General features: G+C 49.8%; 6 protein-coding genes and 1 non-coding gene across 7 annotated transcripts in view; 2 read left to right on the top strand and 5 right to left on the bottom strand.

Annotated features, from left to right (window-relative positions):
• The window catches only part of Pmar_PMAR004477 (conserved hypothetical protein), a gene marked incomplete at both ends in the record, with an annotated part of 1,183 nt that extends 1,120 nt beyond the window's left edge, over window positions 1-63 (top strand). Inside the window, one exon of the mRNA XM_002764975.1 lies at window positions 11-63. Coding sequence (XP_002765021.1) covers window positions 11-63 — 53 coding nt within the window. The remainder of the gene's footprint in view (window positions 1-10) is intronic.
• Window positions 64-1,222: 1,159 nt separating this feature from the next.
• Pmar_PMAR004475 (conserved hypothetical protein) lies at window positions 1,223-4,682 on the bottom strand (the record flags this gene model as incomplete). The annotated part of the gene is made up of 19 exons (XM_002764974.1): window positions 1,223-1,299; window positions 1,343-1,463; window positions 1,510-1,632; window positions 1,677-1,752; window positions 1,799-1,905; window positions 1,956-2,039; window positions 2,087-2,147; window positions 2,205-2,323; window positions 2,375-2,451; window positions 2,924-3,096; window positions 3,237-3,338; window positions 3,387-3,551; window positions 3,598-3,665; window positions 3,746-3,814; window positions 3,866-3,992; window positions 4,086-4,159; window positions 4,210-4,347; window positions 4,419-4,511; window positions 4,560-4,682. The coding sequence occupies 19 exons, from the start codon at window positions 4,680-4,682 to the stop codon at window positions 1,223-1,225; spliced, it is 1,977 nt and encodes a 658-aa protein (XP_002765020.1).
• On the top strand, window positions 4,007-4,080 carry Pmar_PMAR004476. Its single transcript has one exon. It is a non-coding gene; the product is annotated as a tRNA-Arg (tRNA).
• An 82-nt stretch (window positions 4,683-4,764) lies between the features above and the next one.
• On the bottom strand, window positions 4,765-6,166 carry Pmar_PMAR004474 (hypothetical protein). Its single transcript, XM_002764973.1, has 8 exons — window positions 6,082-6,166; window positions 5,926-6,030; window positions 5,789-5,873; window positions 5,607-5,737; window positions 5,483-5,561; window positions 5,339-5,434; window positions 5,181-5,297; window positions 4,765-5,126 (listed from the first exon to the last, which is right to left on the bottom strand). Exons 1-7 carry the CDS (start codon window positions 6,153-6,155, stop codon window positions 5,205-5,207), a joined length of 663 nt encoding a protein of 220 aa, XP_002765019.1. The 5' UTR covers window positions 6,156-6,166; the 3' UTR covers window positions 4,765-5,126; window positions 5,181-5,204.
• Window positions 6,167-7,012: 846 nt separating this feature from the next.
• On the bottom strand, window positions 7,013-7,606 carry Pmar_PMAR004473 (zinc finger protein DHHC domain containing protein, putative; the record flags this gene model as incomplete). Its single annotated transcript, XM_002764972.1, has 3 exons — window positions 7,013-7,105; window positions 7,151-7,311; window positions 7,530-7,606. Coding segments are annotated over 3 exons (331 nt in total), but the record flags the coding sequence as incomplete, so codon positions are not given.
• Window positions 7,607-14,596: 6,990 nt separating this feature from the next.
• Window positions 14,597-17,262, bottom strand: Pmar_PMAR004472 (nucleolar RNA-associated protein, putative; the record flags this gene model as incomplete). The annotated part of the gene is made up of 14 exons (XM_002764971.1): window positions 14,597-14,659; window positions 14,714-15,130; window positions 15,182-15,341; window positions 15,396-15,491; window positions 15,543-15,640; window positions 15,694-15,779; window positions 15,822-15,876; window positions 16,039-16,098; window positions 16,445-16,551; window positions 16,613-16,698; window positions 16,746-16,834; window positions 16,883-16,992; window positions 17,041-17,118; window positions 17,208-17,262. The coding sequence occupies 14 exons, from the start codon at window positions 17,260-17,262 to the stop codon at window positions 14,639-14,641; spliced, it is 1,518 nt and encodes a 505-aa protein (XP_002765017.1). The 3' UTR covers window positions 14,597-14,638.
• A 172-nt stretch (window positions 17,263-17,434) lies between these two features.
• On the bottom strand, window positions 17,435-19,862 carry Pmar_PMAR004471 (nucleolar RNA-associated protein, putative; the record flags this gene model as incomplete). Its single annotated transcript, XM_002764970.1, has 12 exons — window positions 17,435-17,491; window positions 17,535-17,636; window positions 17,914-18,006; window positions 18,085-18,175; window positions 18,260-18,433; window positions 18,491-18,657; window positions 18,717-18,829; window positions 18,880-18,943; window positions 18,987-19,121; window positions 19,164-19,220; window positions 19,385-19,478; window positions 19,786-19,862. 12 exons carry the CDS (start codon window positions 19,860-19,862, stop codon window positions 17,435-17,437), a joined length of 1,224 nt encoding a protein of 407 aa, XP_002765016.1.
• Between the last annotated feature and the right edge of the window lie 335 nt (window positions 19,863-20,197).

Here is a 20,197-nt window from a genome sequence, read left to right as displayed (position 1 = left end):
CCCCTCTCAGGCAGCGTATATGGTTTATTGGTTCGTTTGTCACTCAAGTCGCCGGTTGTATAATGGTGGCGGTTGGCGCCTAAGGATGCATCTATTGCATCTGAGTATATTCTCTAGTCCAGTATCATTCGACGATGGTGTGATATCAACAACTCAACCCACAGGGAGAATGCATTCTATAAACTCGTCCCTCGTACTTTGTAGATTTGCTGTCGCACTAGAATGTTTTGACCCTTTACGGCGGGGCGTTTGCTGTCGAGGTCGTTTGGACGCTCCTCCAACTTTATCATTTCCAAACAATCATCCTACGATTTTACGTTTCCTCGCGTTTCCCCGTCTCCATTTTGAGTTACTCCAAGTTCCCCAGTGAGCTCTCATTCTTCCAATCATATGGCAGATGACGATAAGGAAAATAATCTGCAATCTGTCAGAGAACAAATCTCACGACGATAGTATCAGAGGCTGCGATTTTCGGAGAGTGTCTTCACCGTCAAGATTTCGCAACAAATCGGAATTAGATTTACTCGAGAGTTCTTTCCTTGGTGATGAGTGATCTGTTGGTGATATTACGGTGCTCAGTGCATCGAATTTGGATGGCAGACACTCTGGTTAAAAGTGATAGGGCTGAGATTCGAACCCGGGTTCTATGCTCTCCGTTCCCCTTATAAGGAACGAATCTCTCCACTCGAGTAATGGGGCGGATCTCAGTCTCACCGAATTAGCTGGTCAATGCATCTAGGCAAGGACATCATAAAATGTGATTTGCGATTGTGGTGCTCCGACGACCATCACTTTCTCTCCTCCACCCAAAGGAGTCCAATTCCACATCGACATGGCTACGACGGCACATAGTCCAGTAACTGGACTCCAGTCCGCTGCTGTTGTCGCACTAGCAAGAGCCATAAAATGGCGATGTCACTATGAAGGAAGCGGTGATGGTCGTCGAAGTAGGCTCGGGATTCCGTGAAATTGATGTCCTATCCGCGAAATTGATTTCTCTATTCGACCACCACCGCTAGATTAATGCCCCTAGGTTGTGAATATCATATCTTTACTCGCTGAATTGGTGTCCTCAACCACCCAGTGGATTCTTGGAAGTGTCCATGTCCATGATAAGTTCTATCGGCCGGCACTTGTCAAATCTATCGTCTGACTATCGCCCCCTCAAACGCAACAGTGGTTACTGCCACTAATTCCTCGAACTACATTCACACAAGAATCATCATGCAGTGCTATCCTGACCCTGTGGAGCAGGAGGCGAGACAGCGGTCGACGGGGCCGATGCCTCTCGTATACCACCTGAACCAAGACAAGTCCGCGGATTCACCGTCATCAGGCTCACCCTTGCTACTGTCCCGCACAAAAGTGCTGCTAGTCGCCAACGGGCTTCGACTACTCTTCCCCAACGCGTTCTCCAACTCTTGGTAGGCCGATCGCTGTATATTCTGCGTGTTTTGAAGGCGCTGAGCACACAGTAGAATACCGCAAATCCCACTCTTCTCATCCCACTTGAATAAGCTCCATCTCTTCCCTCTCCATAGCGGATACCAACGACTCAGTACGAGAGCGAATCGCCTCCTCTTGTTGAACTTTATTTTCATATTCTATTCTCGAGTTCTCCAACTTCCGTAACTGAACGCCGCTATACCACAATTTCCAATCCTCGCCCCCCGTACCTTCTCCTCCTCAATTTTCTTCCTTGCATTCTCCTTCTGATTACGTATCGCCGTAACCCTAGTCGTATTCAACCCTCTACCATACGATGTCACTATTTCCACTTCCTCCTTAGACCTCTCACCTATCTCTCATCCACTCCTCCTGCCTCTGTCGTTGTAACTTCATCTGTTCCTCCCGACCTTCTCGCACAAGATACCGCTTCGTTTCGAGCACCGCGGACTTCGACGCCTACCATAACCACATTCCAACACCATCACCACCATCACCACCAACATCACCTCCCGTTGCTGCCTGGACTTGTCCTTCAAAGAGGCATTTCGCACCTGGATGGCTTCAGTCGCTTGCCGTTGCTTCTTATGCATCTTTAGTAACCTCAATTTTCTATCCACCCAATTCGCATAGGCATCACCTCTTCCCTGGCGAGCATTTTAGCTTCATTTTCGGCACGCAGTGTGTTGATCTGCTCCGCCCTAAAGCATGCATATCCTAGGTCCACTTACGAAAGATACAAACCAGGCCCAATTTACTTTCTACGAGTCTCCTGTATTTTCTTCCACGCCTTCTCCTCCTCTTGTTTCAAAAGCGCTATGCGATTGGCCAGGAGTTGAGCGTCCAGCTCTGACCTCTTTCGGGACTCCTTTGCCAACTAAGACCATCCACCGTCCTATGGTGCCCCCTCCAGGTAGCCCCTCCCTACCGTCAGAGTCGCCCGCATATGACTCACTTCCCCCTGCAACTGCGATGTTGCCGTACTGGTATTGTGCGAATGATGACCTGAGCAGATTCCCATCCAGCACGGTTCAACCTGAGGGACGCCAACTACCATCAAAGCCATCGTGGTGGCTGCTCTGAGCCTCTTCCTGATCGAACGTAGCTGAGTGGTTCTCCATCAGAAAATGTAAAACTGGTCAACAACCTCATCACTAAGTCCTGGAGCGAACTCCAAACCATCTTTCTGTCAACGATGAGCCCATACAACAGTAGCATCGACAGCCGTTCAAAGCAACCCTCCCTTTCCCCAAGGCACACTCATCGCCCTATTGGCGTAGGTCGTAGACGTTTGAATAATCCCCGGCGCAGGATTCGAACCCGAGACCGTCATGCTTCCATTGACCAAACCAAACCACACCAATTCAGAAGAAACACGCCATCAATTGAGTTCACTGAATTCTCTCTATCACCACACTCGTAGCCCCTCCCCCACCATTACATATCGTAGCGCACCCAACAGTATAATCATTTTCACCGAGAATTCTGCTGAGAGTCCCCACCAGGCGAGCTCCCGAGGCTCCTATGGGATGCCCGAGAGCAACCGCTCCTCCATCTACATTAACTCTCGATGGGTCCAGCTCCAATAACCTCATATTAGCTATCGCCACCGAAGAGAATGCCTCGTTGATCTCCCACACATCCACGTCCCTGACAGATCCCTCACCATACAACAGAATAGAGGAAGACTGACCTCACTCAAACACAGCGATATTGCGAATATAGATCGTTCTTCAACCTCTACTTCCCACCGTTCCGATCAATCTCCCCCCGAAGTGTCCACGACTCACTTCGTCGTCATCCCCGCTCTTTGCAGGGCCACCCGCGCTGCTCCGGCTGGTGACAAGGAATAGTCTATTGGGTCCTGCTCGAAATCTGCCCACGATATAATCCTGAACGGCATTCATATAATCGATCAGCTGGGCGCGCGCTACTTCTACCGAGCCAATGGGGTCAAGCCTTGCTCTCGGGAAAACTCCTCACTGACAACAACCAGCGCCGCAGCGCCATCGTTCAGTTTGGACGCATTAGCGGCTGTGATGGTGCCGTCCTTGAGAAAGGCTGGTCTCACGGCCGCTACCCGTTCGATTTTCAAATTTGTGAACCTGAAGTAGTCCTGCTTCCTACAACGGCCATCAGATGAGGACTCACTCCTCGTCACTGTAAAAAATTTTAGGTTCGCCGCCTTTGACGGTTGAAGGTACTTCGACTGGAAATGCCTAAAGCACATCAGAACACAGCTGCTACCACCATACTCTCGGGGTAGAGGGGAGTGCATCATTAACCCCGACTACCCTACCTCGTTCTTCATCTTCCCTCTACTCCAGGCTGCCGCTGCCCTTTGATAGGATTGGATCGCATAGTCATCCTGAGAAGGTAGGGATATATAATATTAAACTCGGCGATGGGGGGGCCGCACTTGCTCCTCTCGAGTGATGCCGAACTCTTTGACGGTTTTCTCGGCACACTTGCCCATGTGAATGTCATTGTACACATCCCAGAGACCATCCCTCAGGACAAGATCCACTAGCTGACCATGGCCATATCTGATAAAAACAACGCCCGATTAGTTCAGCTGGATAGAATGTCTGCCTACGGAGCAGATGGTCGTAGGTTCGAATCCTGCATCGGGTACTTACTTATATCCTCCACTCCGAGCTTCCGTTAGTGCGTGAGGCGTATTACTCATAGACTCCATCCCTCCCGCGACGATCTGCCACCATTGCACACTCCTCCATAGATATCTAAACCCCCAAGACCTACCACGTCCGCCTCTCCAATAGCGATCGAAGCCGCAGCCATAGAGACGGCCTTCATGCCACTACTGCACACTTTATTCACACTCATCACATTAGTAGACGACGGCAACTTAGCCGCTAAGGCAGCCTGACGCGCTGGTGCCTACACACATAATGGCTGCATCAGCGTGCTCATTGCTGAACGTATCGATAACTATCCCAGTCCCGTACTACCTGTCCACATGCAGCTGACAATACATGCCCCATAATCACTTGATCCACCTCACCCACATCGACCTTAGCTTGAGCCAAGGCCCTTGTGATCGCCTAGGTAGAGTTGAGATACCATCCGAGCTTCTCTGAACGGGTACTCACATGGGCTCCCAGCTGAGGTGCTTTGAAGGACGACAGTCTCCCCAAAAAGGAGCCAATCGGAGTTCGAGCATATCCCACAATAACCGCCGACCGAGGCAAGGACAGAGCACGAATGATGGTCATTAGATAACACGACTAACAACCCGCCTTCCCAAAACCCGCACAGGTTCGATCCCGGTAATTACCAACTCGGCACAACCAAGCAGTCCAAAGTCGATGACACGCATTCAGGATCTGCGAACACTCTTCACAGTTTGCAAAGAGGCTCGCAAATCTCCTCCCACAGAATTGACGGTATCCCACTACGTGACAACGAAGCAGTAGTACTACTAGTATAATAAATATGATATCCATCGAGCAATGACAACTTAGCTTTCGAGACGAGAGACTCGACACTGATTTCTCCAATAACAATTTTATCAGTGCAACGACCGCTACTACAGGTTCATTGGCAGCATCATCTACATTGGATGCATACAAAATAATAGTAATAATAATGCATGACCATCGTGCACAGCCGGATGAATGAAAAGAACAACAACAATCTCAGAAATTATTGATAAGTATCTGAGGTCCAACCACAAAAGATACGCAAAGATACCACCTCAAAATCTCACTCACTCAGAAGAAGAAGAGCCAAGCTCCTCATTGCACTGTTCCCTCAACCGTCGGTGTTCGCCCTTCTGGAGGAAATGGAGCGAAGGGGATCGGTAGAGCTTCCTCTTCCAACACCGATGCCTACCCAGACATGTCACTAAATCCCACAAAAGATGGCGTACATCAGTCCTAGTCCCTCCCCTCTCCGTCGAGCTCATCATCGGAGTCGACAGTTCCCTCTGCCGCGGAGAAGTAGTGAAGAACGACAAGCCCTTGTACTAAAATCAAAGGCATCCCCCATCACATCACCAAGGCCGCATGCTCACCTTAATCGCGTAATACAGAGTCAGAGCACCAGTCGAGATCATGAACAAACCAGAGAGGACGCAAAAGAACGACCAGAATCTAAAGCGGCATCCATCAAAAGCATCGCCATCCATAATAGCCTACCCGGAGTTGACCTTCACTCCATCGTTTTCTCCCAACAACACCATCAACATCCTAGCCTCTCCCTCCTCCCCTTCACCCACCGACCGAACCGACTTGTACGTGTAATTACCGCTACATAGCATCCCGATAACCTGACAGATTAGAACCCATCGAGCGGAGCGAAGCTGCCGAATATTCGCTACAATATAGAAGACTGCACGACCAATGAACGACGTCATGAAAGGCAGAACAGCTCGTATGACTTTATGCGCTTTCGAGTCTCGGGGCCTGACAAGCGATAGGTCCCCGGATCGATCCCCGCAGCCGGCATTTTCCTCACCACAGTTCTGCAATCATACCGGCAACACCCAGGCCGCCGAACAATGCAAGATCTGCCAAATTACGCAGCAACCTCCAGAACGAATACTGCGGACAAAATATGTACCTAAATCACAAAATGCCGCAGCCAGGGTTCGAACCCGAGACCTCCCCCTACGACAACGAATGCACCACCATCAACAGGCACGAGCCGCTTCCGCTTAGACGAATGATGTGCTCTATGCTGGCCATTACAACAAGCTGACATGCAAAAGATACCAACTATCCTCCCAAACACCAACAATAGATAACAAGAGAAACTGCAAACATCAATCACTCCACAGTGCATTCTTCTAACAACAAGCTCGCGTATGAGGACATTCGTAACGGGCCAAATATTACTGCTAAAAACCTGTCAACAACTCATCACAGACACGATAGACTACAAATCCTGAAGCGCACGCGGAAGATTTTCTGCCAGAATTCTTCCGTATCGAATCCTTATACGTTTGCCCTTTACAAAGTAGCCAACAATGAAGCCCTAGATTCGGAACCTACAAGGCATCACGCAAATGAGTCGAGCACGAGACCGCCTGATGATCCTACCGCTGACACGATGCCGACAATCGACGCTAATACGAGGGCTAGTGAGGCCCATGGAAGTCTGCTACTGATGGAGAAGTACAAATACCTAAGTTCGGAGTAGACATAGCATTATTCTTCCATCCCAGAGGTCCCTGGATCAATTCCCAGGTGCGACAACTCGAACGAGCCTCTGCGTATTACACCACAATGATCCCTCCAACAGCCGCCGTGCCTATCCACATTTGACACATTCGAGGCAGCGCTGTACGGAATAATAAGAAGCCCAATACGAGGACCGCGGCGAGCGAGCATACCTGCTGTCACCACTACGCAGCCCTTGGACAGAATCAACCCTACCACTATCCAAGCAATGGGCATTCGGCCGACCGGTCGTTCCCGATCGAGAGCATAGTCGACGCAAGCGTAAACACCCAGGGCTATGCTGAAGAGCATGTAAATGCTACATGCCGCTATGAACAATACCTAGTAAGATCTAGTCGCACTTCAGACAGGAGCGGTATCACGTACGAAGGCCCTCCGGTTCCGCAGCCCAATGCAATTGTTCACCACCGCACAGTGGTGATCGAAACCACGGATACAGTACCCGCACTCAGAACCTGGGGTGTTGAAGTTTAGCAACTTTGTGAATACAAAATGCTCACAATGACTCCACCCTTCGAGACGGTAGATTTTACACGTAGTACAGAAACGCACATCGTGACCAGTGGAAAAATCCCGAGCTGTGTCCAAGTCCAGTACAGTGTTCACGTATAAGGCGTAGCTGACGATTTGGTAAAAAGATGGTATGGAAGCGAACGCACACCTGCAATTATCATCAGAGCTCCGCCACCTATCATCTCGTATCTCGCGCCGGTACCTAGAATAGGCGCAAGATACGTTATCCGGAAAATCAGAGGCAAATGGAAATTGACAGGTGAGGATCTCAGCCGCCCGAACGCGGCTACTACATCGAATGAGATATGGCAAACCAACGAGTCTTCTTCCTACTCCTCATCGGGTCCTCGTCCCGTCTCAGTCAACACTTCTAAAGGCGGAACTACACCAGGGTCTGATAGTGCTGTAACCAGAAAGGTAAGAGTGGTGAGGATGAAGAGAATCTGGAAGGCTCGTGTGAGAGGGAGAATGGGAGGGGATTACCCACCAGATTGGCAACCACCAGGCCCGGCTCGGGGTCTCGAATATCATAGAAGAGGGATAGAAGGACAAGGCCGAGGTGGGTGAGGAGGCCCGACCCTGTTAGCAGGAGAAGTGAGGATGCTGAGGGGAGATGGCACTGTATAGGGTCGACCACGGAAAACTCCTCAGACGATGTGAACGAGATTGCCCACGAAGCGACCTAGAAGAGATCTTGCTACGATACATTGAGCCCCCTTGAATTGAACCCGCTTTCACCACCGTCGTACAACTTCTTCTTCGCGGAGCATACATCCAAGGCAGAACTGTCCGGAACATACACAGGGCCTCGAGGACTTCTTCGGGCATTTCCGTCGTCTTCAGGGGCGTCGCCTGATGATAGGCAAGGACGATTATGTAGGGGTAAAACCGTCCAAAGTCTGGGAGACATAATCGTTTACCGATAAAAGGGTACGTCTCAAACGCCAATTGCGGGGCATTCGTCGATCGTTGATCGGAGGGGATATCCAACGTACCATAAGTATATCGCGTGTCAAGATGAACTACCGATTGAATATACTCGATCAATCAAGTCAAGATTTCGACTTCACTAGGCGATACTATGGTGTAATGTAAGGGCTTTTGAGTCTAGTGTGGTATCAGCCTTACTCAGAAGCTTCGCGAGAGCTGAGAGCCCCTTAGTATTGAACAGGATAATGCCGAATGGAGGAGCTAGCGAGATATACACATTCCGACAAAAACATTCCGAGTTCCGCGAAGAATTTTCAACTAAGGAAGATTCTCTGTTAAATATCCCACTCCTGGTCGCGTGGGTCTGGTGGGGCGGTTCGGTACGAACCGACCCTAGAAGTATCGATGAGGGAAAGACACTCAGAGACACAGAGTCTGAGTGACACTCAGTGAGTGTGCCGACAGTGCGTGTCTGCACCCTCTTCGGTACTTGCTCCCGGGAGTGGTGGGATTGGGATAAAATTCAGAAGATCCTTCAGCCCGTGACCCTGTTATGACATAAGGAAAGCGGGGAGGATCCGCTCGCCTCACCGTTACATCTCTGCAGTGCGAATTGGTAGCGGAGCGACGCGACCATCCGCATCGGTATTTAACCTAGGTTAACAAGTTAACCTCTATTAAATATCCCACTCCTGGTCGCGTGGGTGGGTCTGGTGGGGCGGTTCGGTACGAACCGACCCTAGAAGTATCGATGAGGGAAAGACACTCAGAGACACAGAGTCTGAGTGACACTCAGTAAGTGTGCCGACAGTGCGTGTCTGCACCCTCTTCGGTACTTGCTCCCCATACCAGACCCCGGGGCAGGAGTAGCAGGAGACTTGCTCCGAAGGCTATATGGGCTGCCCATAATGGACACCAAGCTTTAAGCGGCTGCCAATCGACACCAGATTGGCACGAAAATACGAATAACCCATAATCCCCGTGTCAGCAAAATCCCGCGGCCTGCTGAGCAGACTCTGCTTGTGTGAGAGTCTAAAGTGATACGGCTTAGTTACAGTCTAACTGTTAGACTATCATCGATTCACAGTAGCTCACGACCGATTAGCTCGGCCTGTTAAATGCGCGGTTTGTCACATCAATGAATGTTGCTCCCGGAGCGAGATCATCCTCCGCCAGGATTCCTGGCCCAGGATTATCCCTCTGCTCTCGGCGGGGTCCGCTTCTACATCTGCGGGTGGTGTGCACAACCACGGAACGCCAGCGCCTCCCGCAGTGTGTCGACCAGAAGCATCATCTCCGAGACTTGAGAGGTTTATGCCCAAAAAGGCCACCTCCGACCGGAGACCATCGTTCCCGATGGCAGTAGAGTGTAGTTCGAGACTAGAACCGTTAGCCTGTCCAATGTTATCGGTGGTGGTATTCAGCGGCACTCTCTTGGCCGGAGGGCCGCGACTCTTGGCGCCTGGCTCGACAGTCTCGAGCCCTTGACGACAGAGAGGATCTCTCGCGTCATGAATCTGATGACGGTTAATGTTTCTGTTGAGGCTGATTGGTTGAGTCAGAGTCTCTGACAGAGACACTCGCTCGTTCTTTGGCGGCCACCGTGAGTGGCACCCTCCCAACAAACAAATATGAGTCTCAGTGAGAGTCTCTCACAACCATTGGTACCGTTGATGGTTGTGTCACAACTATTATGAGAGACCGACTCTCACGGCGGTTGTCGTCCATCATTTCCATGGGCAACCACTTTCGCTGAAGCGAGTTATGCGCTCGAACAAGTTATGGTCTCCACTGGTAAATCTGAGCTTGCCAATGAGCACTGGCAAGCTTCGCCTGGCTGCTTGTTCGATGGAACCTGATTGATCGCATCAAGTTGTCTCGGCCAAATGCTGTCCGGATGTTCGAGAGTTCGCAGCGGTGTACCACGATCTCCGGAACATTTCGGATTGCAGTTTATAGTCTGAACTGTCAGTTCAGAACTGAGTTCCGATTACTGGAACACAGTGAAACCCACAGCAAAATCCGAATCGGAGAAATTCAGGATCCTGGCCTTTGAACAGCGCCGATCCGATCGCCTGGGCTGACCGCCTCAGGCCATATTGAAAACCGGAACGGCATGTCGTTGACAATGTTGACTTGACATCACTTGGTTTCCTCCTGCCAGCGAGAGGATTGATGCCATCGAGTGGATCGACCCGAACCACTATTTTATTCATATTATAAGCTGCTGACCAGGCGCAGTCATCGCAGTGCAAAGCGATCCCATGGTAGTGAGCGAGGAGGTGAGGGCCTCACCGTGAGACAGTCTCACTGAGCCTCCGATTGTCTAGCTCTCCTAGGCTAGGCGACGAGCTCGGCCCGCTAACACCAGCGCTTCTCGACGAGTGACACTACCCACTGAGCGATGACTAATGACAATACTTACTATGACATGTACATCGTGAGTGTGCCAGAGTGCATGACAGTGTCATGAATCATGATGACACTGTATGAAACCAATGGTTTCAAACCATACAGTGTGCCATCGGCTTGAGTTGAATAGACCCGCTCCCAACTTAGAACACCAGGCTGGCAGCCTGTGTACCACGGATTCAACGTCCTCTTCAAGCTCGCCTCACTCGAGCCGTAACCAGTTACGGTAGCTGTCGGTACGAGTAAGCAGAGTCCAGGACTCTGCGACACAGATAGGACCTCTCTGCTACGGGTGAGTACGGCACTCGCACCGCAGTAACTTCGTGAACTTTTGCTCACATGCCGCATTTTTCGAAAGCAGTTACTTTCAGGAGCCTGCCGTTTGACTACGGTGAGTGGTCGCCGACGAGAGTTTCTCGGATAAAGGCAAGAATAATTCATAGTGTCCTCTTGGACCCAGAGTCAGACGTCTACTCTGATAAAACTGTGGGGCATCGCAGAGGATGTAGACTCTGCTGATCCAGCATCACTGATCAGTTGGATGGTACTGGATTACCGCTATCGATCGCGGAGCCTCGGTTCTCTTGAGGACACTGAGGAAGCGCAGCCACCTGGTTGCTAGCGATCGATGTCTGCGCTCGACAATGTGCTTCTAGACTGGCAGTGCCCAGTGACCGAAGAGGAATTGCCACGATGCACGGTTAGCCTCCACGGCATACACTGAGGTGAGGTTCAGTGAGTCTGAGTCACATTAGATGGCTGAGCCTTGGCGACTCGCGGGACACGAGCCGTGTGAGATACACGCTGTGTCCTACACCATGCATTATGCATTATGCATAGCTTGACAAGCCGTCCGCATGCGGCTTGCAGCGGGTGTGTGCCGTCATGTAATAACAATATTAGTAGTTATGTTACGGTAACACTCATCGGGTTTTCGTCACCTGGGCCGTGGTATTCCCACGGTGAGACTTACAATTTGCAAGTGGCACAGGATGTCTCGGTGCGCTGCGTTGCGTAGGCTACTTAGAGTAGCTCCTTGTCACAAGGGATCCATGTGCTGGAGCACCCTTAATGGGTCCCAGAAACATTAGGATTGAAGTATCACATCAGCCGTATGACGTGTGCTGGCAGCACGGTGCTGCGCGTTAAGCACGCATGATGTACGGCTCTGCACCTTACAGTGTAAGGCTAACACTGGTAGTGTAAAGCAATCGTGGCGTCGCTATAGCACGCTGTCGACCATCGGCATTGGAATCCGTTAGTTCCTGAGACAGGCGACCCCTCAGACTCGACGATCGCATGGTATTTGAACGCTGAGACTCGTATCTAGCCTGCCGTCGTCTAGAGGAATGTCCAAACTCAAGGATGCTGCATGGGGAGAGTTGCCCAGGTCACCAGGGCAACTCTGATCACCAGGGCCTGGTGTTAGTCGGAAGGCATGAACGGGCTCAGAGCCTTGCCCGCTGTCTTGCAGAGGCGTAGCGTCGCTACGATAGCGACAGTTGCTATATATTACAGAGGTGCAAACAGCCTGTATAGCGCAGGCGTGCAAAACTGCCATGCCGCTGCATAGCGAGGGCTGCTCTGTCCTCTTGCAAAGACATGAACTACCTCGCGAAGCAGCTTCGCCGAAGCTGCCTAACAAAAGATGTTCGATTCCTTTGCAGAGGTGTACATAGGCTCACAACGCTGTAGAGCGGTAGCTACCCTCTCCGTTTGCGGGGCATGAGCAAGCCTACAGTGGCTCATAGCGATGGCTGCCATGTCCTCGCTAGAGGCATGCACGGGCTCACAAAACTGCATGGAGACAGCAGCCCTGTCCTCGCTGGAGGCAAACACGGGGTTACGAGGCTGTATGACGACAGCTACCCTGTCCTCGTTGGAGGCGTACAGGGGGTTACAAATGCTGCATAGTCACTGCTGCCCAGTCCTCGCTGGAGGCATACAGGGTCTTCCGATTGCTGGCAGCAATTTGCTGCGTAGCCACAGCTGCCCTGCCCTCGCCGGAGGCATACAGGGTCCTACAAATGCTGCATAGCGACAGCTGCCCTGTCCTCGCTGGAGGCATACAGGGTCTTACGAATGCTGCATAGCCACAGCTGCCCTGTCCTCGCTGGAGGCATACAGAGTCTTTGCAACTGCTGCATGTCGACAGCTGCCCTGTCCTCGCAGGAGGCATACAGGGTCTTACAACCGCGGCATGTCGACAGCTGCCCTGTCCTCGCAGGAGGCATACAGGGCCTTACAAATGTTGCATAGCGACAGCTGCCCTGTCCTCGCTGGAGGCATACAGGGTCTTACAACTGCGGCATGTCGACAGCTGCCCTGTCCTCGTTGGAGGCATACAGGGTCTTACAACTGCTGCATGTCGACAGCAGCGTAGAAGGGCTTGTGGTAGCTCAGCGACGGTCACCACGTCTTCTTGCACAGGTATACACGGACTCGTAGTAACTCATAGCGACGGTTGCCGGATCTTCTTGCTGAGGTATACGTAGGACCCATGTCATGGGTCTACAATATCGCGTGGCGACGTACGAGCAGCGATCGAGTTGACCATGAGAGACAGCTACATCAGAGAGCCCGAACAACGCAAAGTTCGATCTAGAGTGGGCACAAAAGCAAGCAGGCATATGATGACCTAAGGCTCCATTACTCATGAACCTCACGATTGGCAACGATAAAATTCAGAAGATCCTTCAGCCCGTGACCCTGTTATGACAAAAGGAAAGCGGGGAGGATCCGCTCGCCTCACCGTTACATCTCTGCAGTGCGAATTGGTAGCGGAGCGACGCGACCATCCGCATCGGTATTTAACCTAGGTTAACAAGTTAACCTCTATTAGAACTCAATAACTCAACATTAATAAAGAGTACTATAGTGCAATTTGAGGACTTTTGGATTTGGTGTGGTAACAGCCTTACTCACAAACCTTGCAAGAACTTGGATTCTTTTAGAACCGCACAAGATAGTGCTTAGTGTAAAAGCAGGTAATCATGTTATGTATTCTATTATCCTAGCTTTGAGCAGAGTTTTCATTGGAGAAAAGTTCTCCGATAGGACTCAACAAACCTGTACCACTAGGCAATACCATAGTGTTATTTCGGGGCTTTCGGATCCGGTATGGTACTCGCCTTGCTCATCAAATACTCGAGAATTATGCTGAAAAGCACGAAGTGTTGGTGGGAACAATGCTCCTACTCCCTTCTGACCGTCTAGATTGTACTCCCTTTTTCTACATGTTGGTATGCTTGAATATCTCTGGTTGAAGTAGCACCAGTGGTGTCCACTTCGTACATGCGTAAGTGTACTGCTGACACAAGCTCTGTAGCTGGGGAGCTTAGCTAGTGGTGCCAAGTAGCCCGATGAATTTTGATACTGTGAGAGCGTTGATCCAGATTGGGTTCATCCCTGTACTTTTCTTCTTTTGATCTAACCCACAGCTACCCTAGGTAAAGTTGGACGCTGAGTAGCTCGATTTTGTGGGCTTCGTCAACGACGTCTGGAGATACTCGTCCGTATTCGCAATATCACCATCAGAACCCCAAAGCATGATGCTGATAAACTGATCGTTCGATAGCCGTAAACTTTTTTATAATTTGTCTAATTTAGCTAGAGTTCTCATAGTTGTTGCTCAATAGAGTGGTTCAGCTAATCTCACCTCTGTGAGAAGAATAATTTATTCTTTGCTCTAGTTATATTTTGCTAATGTAGTCTGGTTATAATTTCAATGATTTGGATGAGTTGAATTATAGTGAGGGTATGGGTACCGATGACTTAATGGGGACTGTTTCTGGTTGTAGCCAGGGAATCGACTTCCCTCGCTCCACAAATAGCTTTCAATGCCCCCAGACACGAACTGCTTCAGTTATGCCTCGTATAGCCGCTATTGTCAAAGCTTATCGAGAGAAAGTTGAATCGATACTTATAAGTCCGCTTTCCGAACGGGAGTCGTTGTAATCGGGAACTGGAAATAAGTTGGTAAGAATAGAAATACCAACGTATACGCGCAGATGGAAGTATACTCAAACAACTCTATGCCGAGTAGCACTCCCAATATCATCAACTGCAGGGAACCCAAATCAACAGCAAGTAAGAGAAACCTTTGACGTTGGTAGAAGTAGTAGTAGTTTACGTTATAGGAGATTACTGCCGACCTGAACAGCCACAAGTGATAAGTCAATCAAGCCAGGAACAATCGTATAGCCTACCCCCTGCATCTTGACATTTTTCACCACTCCTCCACACATCCCCTTCACAACGTTCTCCAATACCCACGCATAGTTGGGCACCACCAAATCTTCACTAACCGCCAAATGCTGCATCCCGCCGGCCAGCTGCTTCCTGCTGGCCACACTAGCACCAGGTCTCCACTTGATACCAATGATAGACCCACGAGCACCACAAAGGAAGACTCCGGCCGAGCCAAAATGACGAGTGCACTGTTGCTGTAGTAGAGATGCGTCAACCTTATTTCGGACCAGTGTGATAACCACATCCAGCGAGGAAAGGTTCTCCGACGGCAAGGGTTTGAGTATTCGATGCCAACGAGCGCTTAATGCATGCTTGAGCGAAGCCGAAGCCAAAGAAGCCATTCGCTGACACAGTGCATTGCTCGGAGTACGAACCTGATAAGGGAGATCCCCGGTTCGAATCCTGGTAGAGGCATTTTTACGCACCAAGAGACAATGCGGGTCAAGGCGACTGCTGATCCACATCTTGGGTCTGGTCGAGATAGGAACAGCTTCATAACAAGCTTGCAGTTTCTCTAATAGACGTTCAGACTCCTCACTATCCTCCTCGTTCTCCTCACCGGGCGTCAGCGACTGCAGCAAGTAACTGAGGTCGGTCGATGAAAATGGGCAGCGCTGGGATTCGAACCCGCGACCTTACATGGGCCGTTCGCTGGAATGCCAATTTTCAATCAGCTTCAACCAGAGCAGAACTGCAGTGTGAGGAGATTGGGGATTTTGGCTCACCACCACATGCCTGATGAAAATCTTGCTCTTCTAGCCGAAACTTGCATTTCCTCAATTCTACATCATGCTCAACTCTGCGAAGTTATCCAAGCCAACTCCTTTGAGTAGAAGTCGTTTGTCCAACCATCGCTTGGCTGCTCGAATAGCCGGCGCTAGACACTGACAAGCACTATCGTGAGACCGCAGGTTCGAATCCCACAGCCGGCACTTACTGGATATAAAGCGGTCATCGAGTGAATCCAGTTCCGATGGGTCGGCTGGTACCACAGAGTTCGCAATGGAGAGAAGTACTCCCAACCTGAGAGCATCCAATGCGAATTCCGAGCAAATATTTTCGCACTCATCCTTTGCTTGCTTGGAGTGGTGGTAGTGGCAGCTGTGGCCAGCTGGACAACCTGTCAACACAACATTCAGGAGACCCAAGTTCGATCCCCGCACCTCCAACCTACTCTTCCCTGTGCCACATTCTGCATCGATACGTACTCGTCGACTCTACATGTACGTCATGATGGATTTTCCGTAGCCGATATATTGACATCAGAGAAATCCTCCGTCACCAGCAAACCCTCCTGAATCTTCAACAGCAAGGCCAGTTTAGTGTCGATGATCGCCTGGGGCTGACAAAGAAAAGTGGATAAGTCGTAACACTGCCAAATCACGAGTAAGTTGAAAATTCCCATACTCGAGCCGGTCTGACTTCCTCGCAAGATGAAATAACTATTTTCAAAATTGTGTGAACGCAGTGTTTAAGATCGTTCTGCAAACCGCCACCTTCTCGCATGGGGTTGCATTCTCGGATTTCCACAGACTTGCGCTGTGAATTCATAAGATAATATAACAACATTTCCTAATTCATCGCCAGTTCATGTGAAGGTCGTAATTTTTCAGATAGCCACTGGAAAAGCGACTCGGGCACGTTCGTGCATCATGTCGCTGTTACCGAGCTCGCGAACACATAATTACTTTGGTCGGCCAAGCTGCATTCGACTCCAACTCGATGACAACCTCTAGGAGGCCGGATATACTCGAGCCTTCTTGATCGATAGACGTGTAGCTGAATGCTGGATCACCTGGGAAGCATTCACTCCTTTCACTCGAACAACCCGGGTTCGAATCCCATCCCATACTCACTTGGACGCACATCCTTGATCGCCAGAGGAATATCTTCCATTCCCTGTAGAGCATCCCGGAGCAGCTCAAAGTTGCGCCAAAGACTCCTAATACACCAATCAGAATACAAACAAGTGCTCCTCCTAAGCCGAACCTATCAGCTGGTCTCAGTCCCGCAATGTGGCCCAATGGTGTCACATACAGCTCCTCATAAGACACTTCATGGTGCTCCAACACATGCCTCTGCAAAGGTCAACCTCCCCGATCCATACAACACATACCACACCTTACAATAATCTGCCCTTCCACTGACTCGTCATCAGCTCCATTCCAGACACAGCACTCTAGCATGGTACCATCCTTGAACCGTCTCAACTCAGACTTCGGCCCCCACAGCTCGCCTGACAATCTCAACCTAAAATCTTCGCTGCGCACAAGATCCGCCTTACGCCATGCTTCCGCATCCTCTGCTTTGGGTGATGGACCCTTATCCAGTAGCCTACCGGTATTCTCACTGTTCAATATACCTACAGAACAACAGCGCTCGCCCTGATGATCGATTATAACAATTTAACCCAACGACCAACATAACCGGTCTAACAGATAACATTCTTACCTCCAACGGTGATAGTTCCCTTCTCTATCGACCTCCTTACTGCTAACGACTTCATCCGGTTATTTAGCGCGCGCCCCAGTAATCGATTTACTTCCCCCTCCAGCTGACGACTCGCCAAGAACGTTCCGTCCATTGGCAATGTTACAGCAAAATCCCAGCGCAATCGGAGGCTTCTACCCGAGCTGGAAATACAGAAACCTTCCACGTTACCGAGTAAACTCTTCCTATTACTTCTCACCAAATACCTCCATGAAAGGATCCGCTTCCTTCGGGTCATCCAACAGCTGAAATCATCTCAATGGGCGAACACCATACTCCCCTCTCTACCTCCAGCGACTGCTTAGCTGCAAGTCCAATCTCATCAATAGTGACCAAACTAATACGCCACAGGATATTATACGCTCGATCGAAGCCAGAAAACAGTTGTGCCTGACCAGAGGCTCATGCATGCGTGCTCCAACGCCCGCTGATGGCGAGCTCTACGATTCCCAATTGACGACATCACGACTCAATTAGGCCCAATATAGAGCGGCATGGAGCCCAGCAATTGGCCACCCCGCGAGGCAACCACGAAATTCAAGGAGAATAAATCTAGACTACCGGAACATCGCTACGCAGGTGAAGCAATAAAGTTACTGATCCTATCTAACTAGTGGTTCCTCTGCCGATTTATTTTCTGCTATACAAAGTGCGTGTGAAGCCTTACCGAGTCAGACCAATCGGGTATCGAGCGCTCCTCCTTCTCCTGAGAACCCAAAACCAAGGCGTTGGACTTCCAGTCTGTGGAGGATAAGAGTACCTGATAAACACATCTCGAGGAAGGTTGGTGCGAAACTGACTGAGTTCGTGTTAACGGATACGGCTACCCCCATATTACAAGTGCGAGCTTGAATATTTGGTATGCACTGGTGGAATGTGGCAATCTCGAGGACGATATTACGTGATCGATAATCACAGCAAGATGGTATCTAAACACACAGGTGCAGGTATCGAACCCACATCCTCCCGCATCGTAACCAGCAAGCTTGACCACCAGACCATTTTACTACTACCCTGATAAACCAGCATTTTCCTCCCCATCTCTCCTATAGAGGAATCCTCTCTGATATGCCCAAATCTTCAACAGCGTCACAGCCTTCGAATAAGATGGATGAGAGCTGCTGCCCGTCTCCATCGACGAGGAGCTCAAACGCATCCAAATGTCTTCTGCAACCTCCGAGTTGTAACTAAAAAAGATACCCCCTAGGAATCTTCGGCGTGCGCGTAAACCCGATGAGCATTACAGTGGCGTGGGTTGCTCGCTATCGTGACCGTCCATACGGTTGCAGTTTCTTTCCAAACCAAGTCTGGCCAACCAGCTGGACTCGGGACCAGAGGTGGCTGTTGGATCAGTACCATCAGCAATACTTGGTAGAAGTCTTATCACCCATGTTGATCCGATGGGGCAAATCTGAAATGACCTCGATCGGACCTATTCTGAATCTTACGAAGAGCAACCTAAGATATCACCTCAACGATAGGCTTCGCTCGATCCCCACAGAAGTATCCTATCTTCAGCTCAACCTTCGAGCCATCCATGATCTCTGCCAATTGCCTCGACTGCTCCCCCACATATGCATTTCCTATCAACAGTAGAAGAGTCCGAGTTCGCTCACTACCATAAACCTCCTACGTTTATTGAGGTATCGCCCATTGAGATAGTCCTTGCTCTGCAAACATTTCGCCGGAATTACAACCTACACATTCCAATTCCCATACCACTCCTTTCTCAAATCCTACCTCAACATCCACGACCAATCTCGGCTTGGCACATGCTCTCTTCGAGTAGCTACCAACAACCTTCACCTCTTCTGGTGGATAATATACGAAATCATGTTGCTGCGAGTTCGGGAAGAAATAGAGGTCAGGGAACTCCTAAGGAAAGATCTTCATCGACTGTTATTGTCAAGTTTCTACATCCTGGAAGTCGCTCCCCAAATCCTTCTTCTGCGTTTTCTTAACACTGCGTATCACCTAAGAACTCAGCCACTGAACCGAAGAGTATTCCATAGTCATCAACAGGTGAAAAAATCCGTGAAAACATTGGGAGAATTTCATCGGGTACTTATGATGTCATATTCCGACCTTCGCAGAAAAAGCTTCTGCTCACTTTTCCCCTTATACCCGCTCAGACTTACCTCCTGAACCATCTTGGACAGCTTGTTGAGCTTATCCCAGTTTGGGGTAGTGGATGCAAGGAGCTCCTCCAGCTGTAATCGGAGAAGATTCGACCTACACAAATTCGAATATATGTTCGCTCTCCTCAGCTGAGTTCAAGAGTTCACTCTTCAGAGACGAATGAGAATGCTCCGAAATTTACCCATAAACTCCCATGTGTCACCAACACATGTAGTTGACCATGTGCATATTTTCTCAAACTGTGCGAATTCGAGACAAATCAAAAGTGAACGGCACGTGAGGCGTGGATGGTAAAACTGAGGCCTTCCGACATTCCATCCATCATCCCCTCGGGTACTCTTAAGAGGAGGGGAGAAGTGATGGAGCTCATCTAAAAAGCCCACCATAAGGATATTATAACCTGTGCATAGTCCTATTATCATTGTTATCCACAATAGCCTGTGCTACAGCCTCCGGCCCAACGACTGGTGTAGGCATGATGATGAAGAAAAGGACCTCAACTACTATATACCACTCTTATCTCAACCACACCCGAATGGGAGATCATAGCGTTTCTTGATGGAAACAGAAGTATAAACCTCGGGCATTGTAGACTATACAAAGCGCAAGTAAGCGTTCATCCACCTCAACCATTTAAGTGAATTATCAAGGCAGATCATAGCGTGACATCACCATCCGGGGGCATAACTCCAAATCGAAATAAACGTCAAACTTGCAATCTTGCAAAATCTTGCATTTCCTTAACTCTGCAAAGTTCAATTGATTTTCTTTGTACATATCTCACCTGCCTTCTCTACCACTATGGTGACTAT

The sequence above is a fragment of the Perkinsus marinus genome (genome assembly GCF_000006405.1).
Source record: "Perkinsus marinus ATCC 50983 genomic scaffold scf_1104296975926, whole genome shotgun sequence".
In the NCBI taxonomy this organism is placed as follows: domain Eukaryota; phylum Perkinsozoa; order Perkinsida; family Perkinsidae; genus Perkinsus; species Perkinsus marinus.
This window is presented reverse-complemented; position numbering and strand designations above follow the sequence as displayed.

What these genes read in the sequence shown, in the direction of transcription:
- Pmar_PMAR004474 (XM_002764973.1), bottom strand. Translation starts at nt 6,155, where the DNA reads ATGGCCAGCATAGAGCACATCATTCGTCTAAGCGGAAGCGGCTCGTGC. An exon ending in GGAGTGAAGGTCAACTCCGG is followed by an intron (nt 5,562 to 5,606) that starts GTAGGCTATTAT and finishes ATGCCGCTTTAG; the next exon opens with ATTCTGGTCGTTCTTTTGCG. An exon ending in CTCTGTATTACGCGATTAAG is followed by an intron (nt 5,435 to 5,482) that starts GTGAGCATGCGG and finishes CTTTGATTTTAG; the next exon opens with TACAAGGGCTTGTCGTTCTT.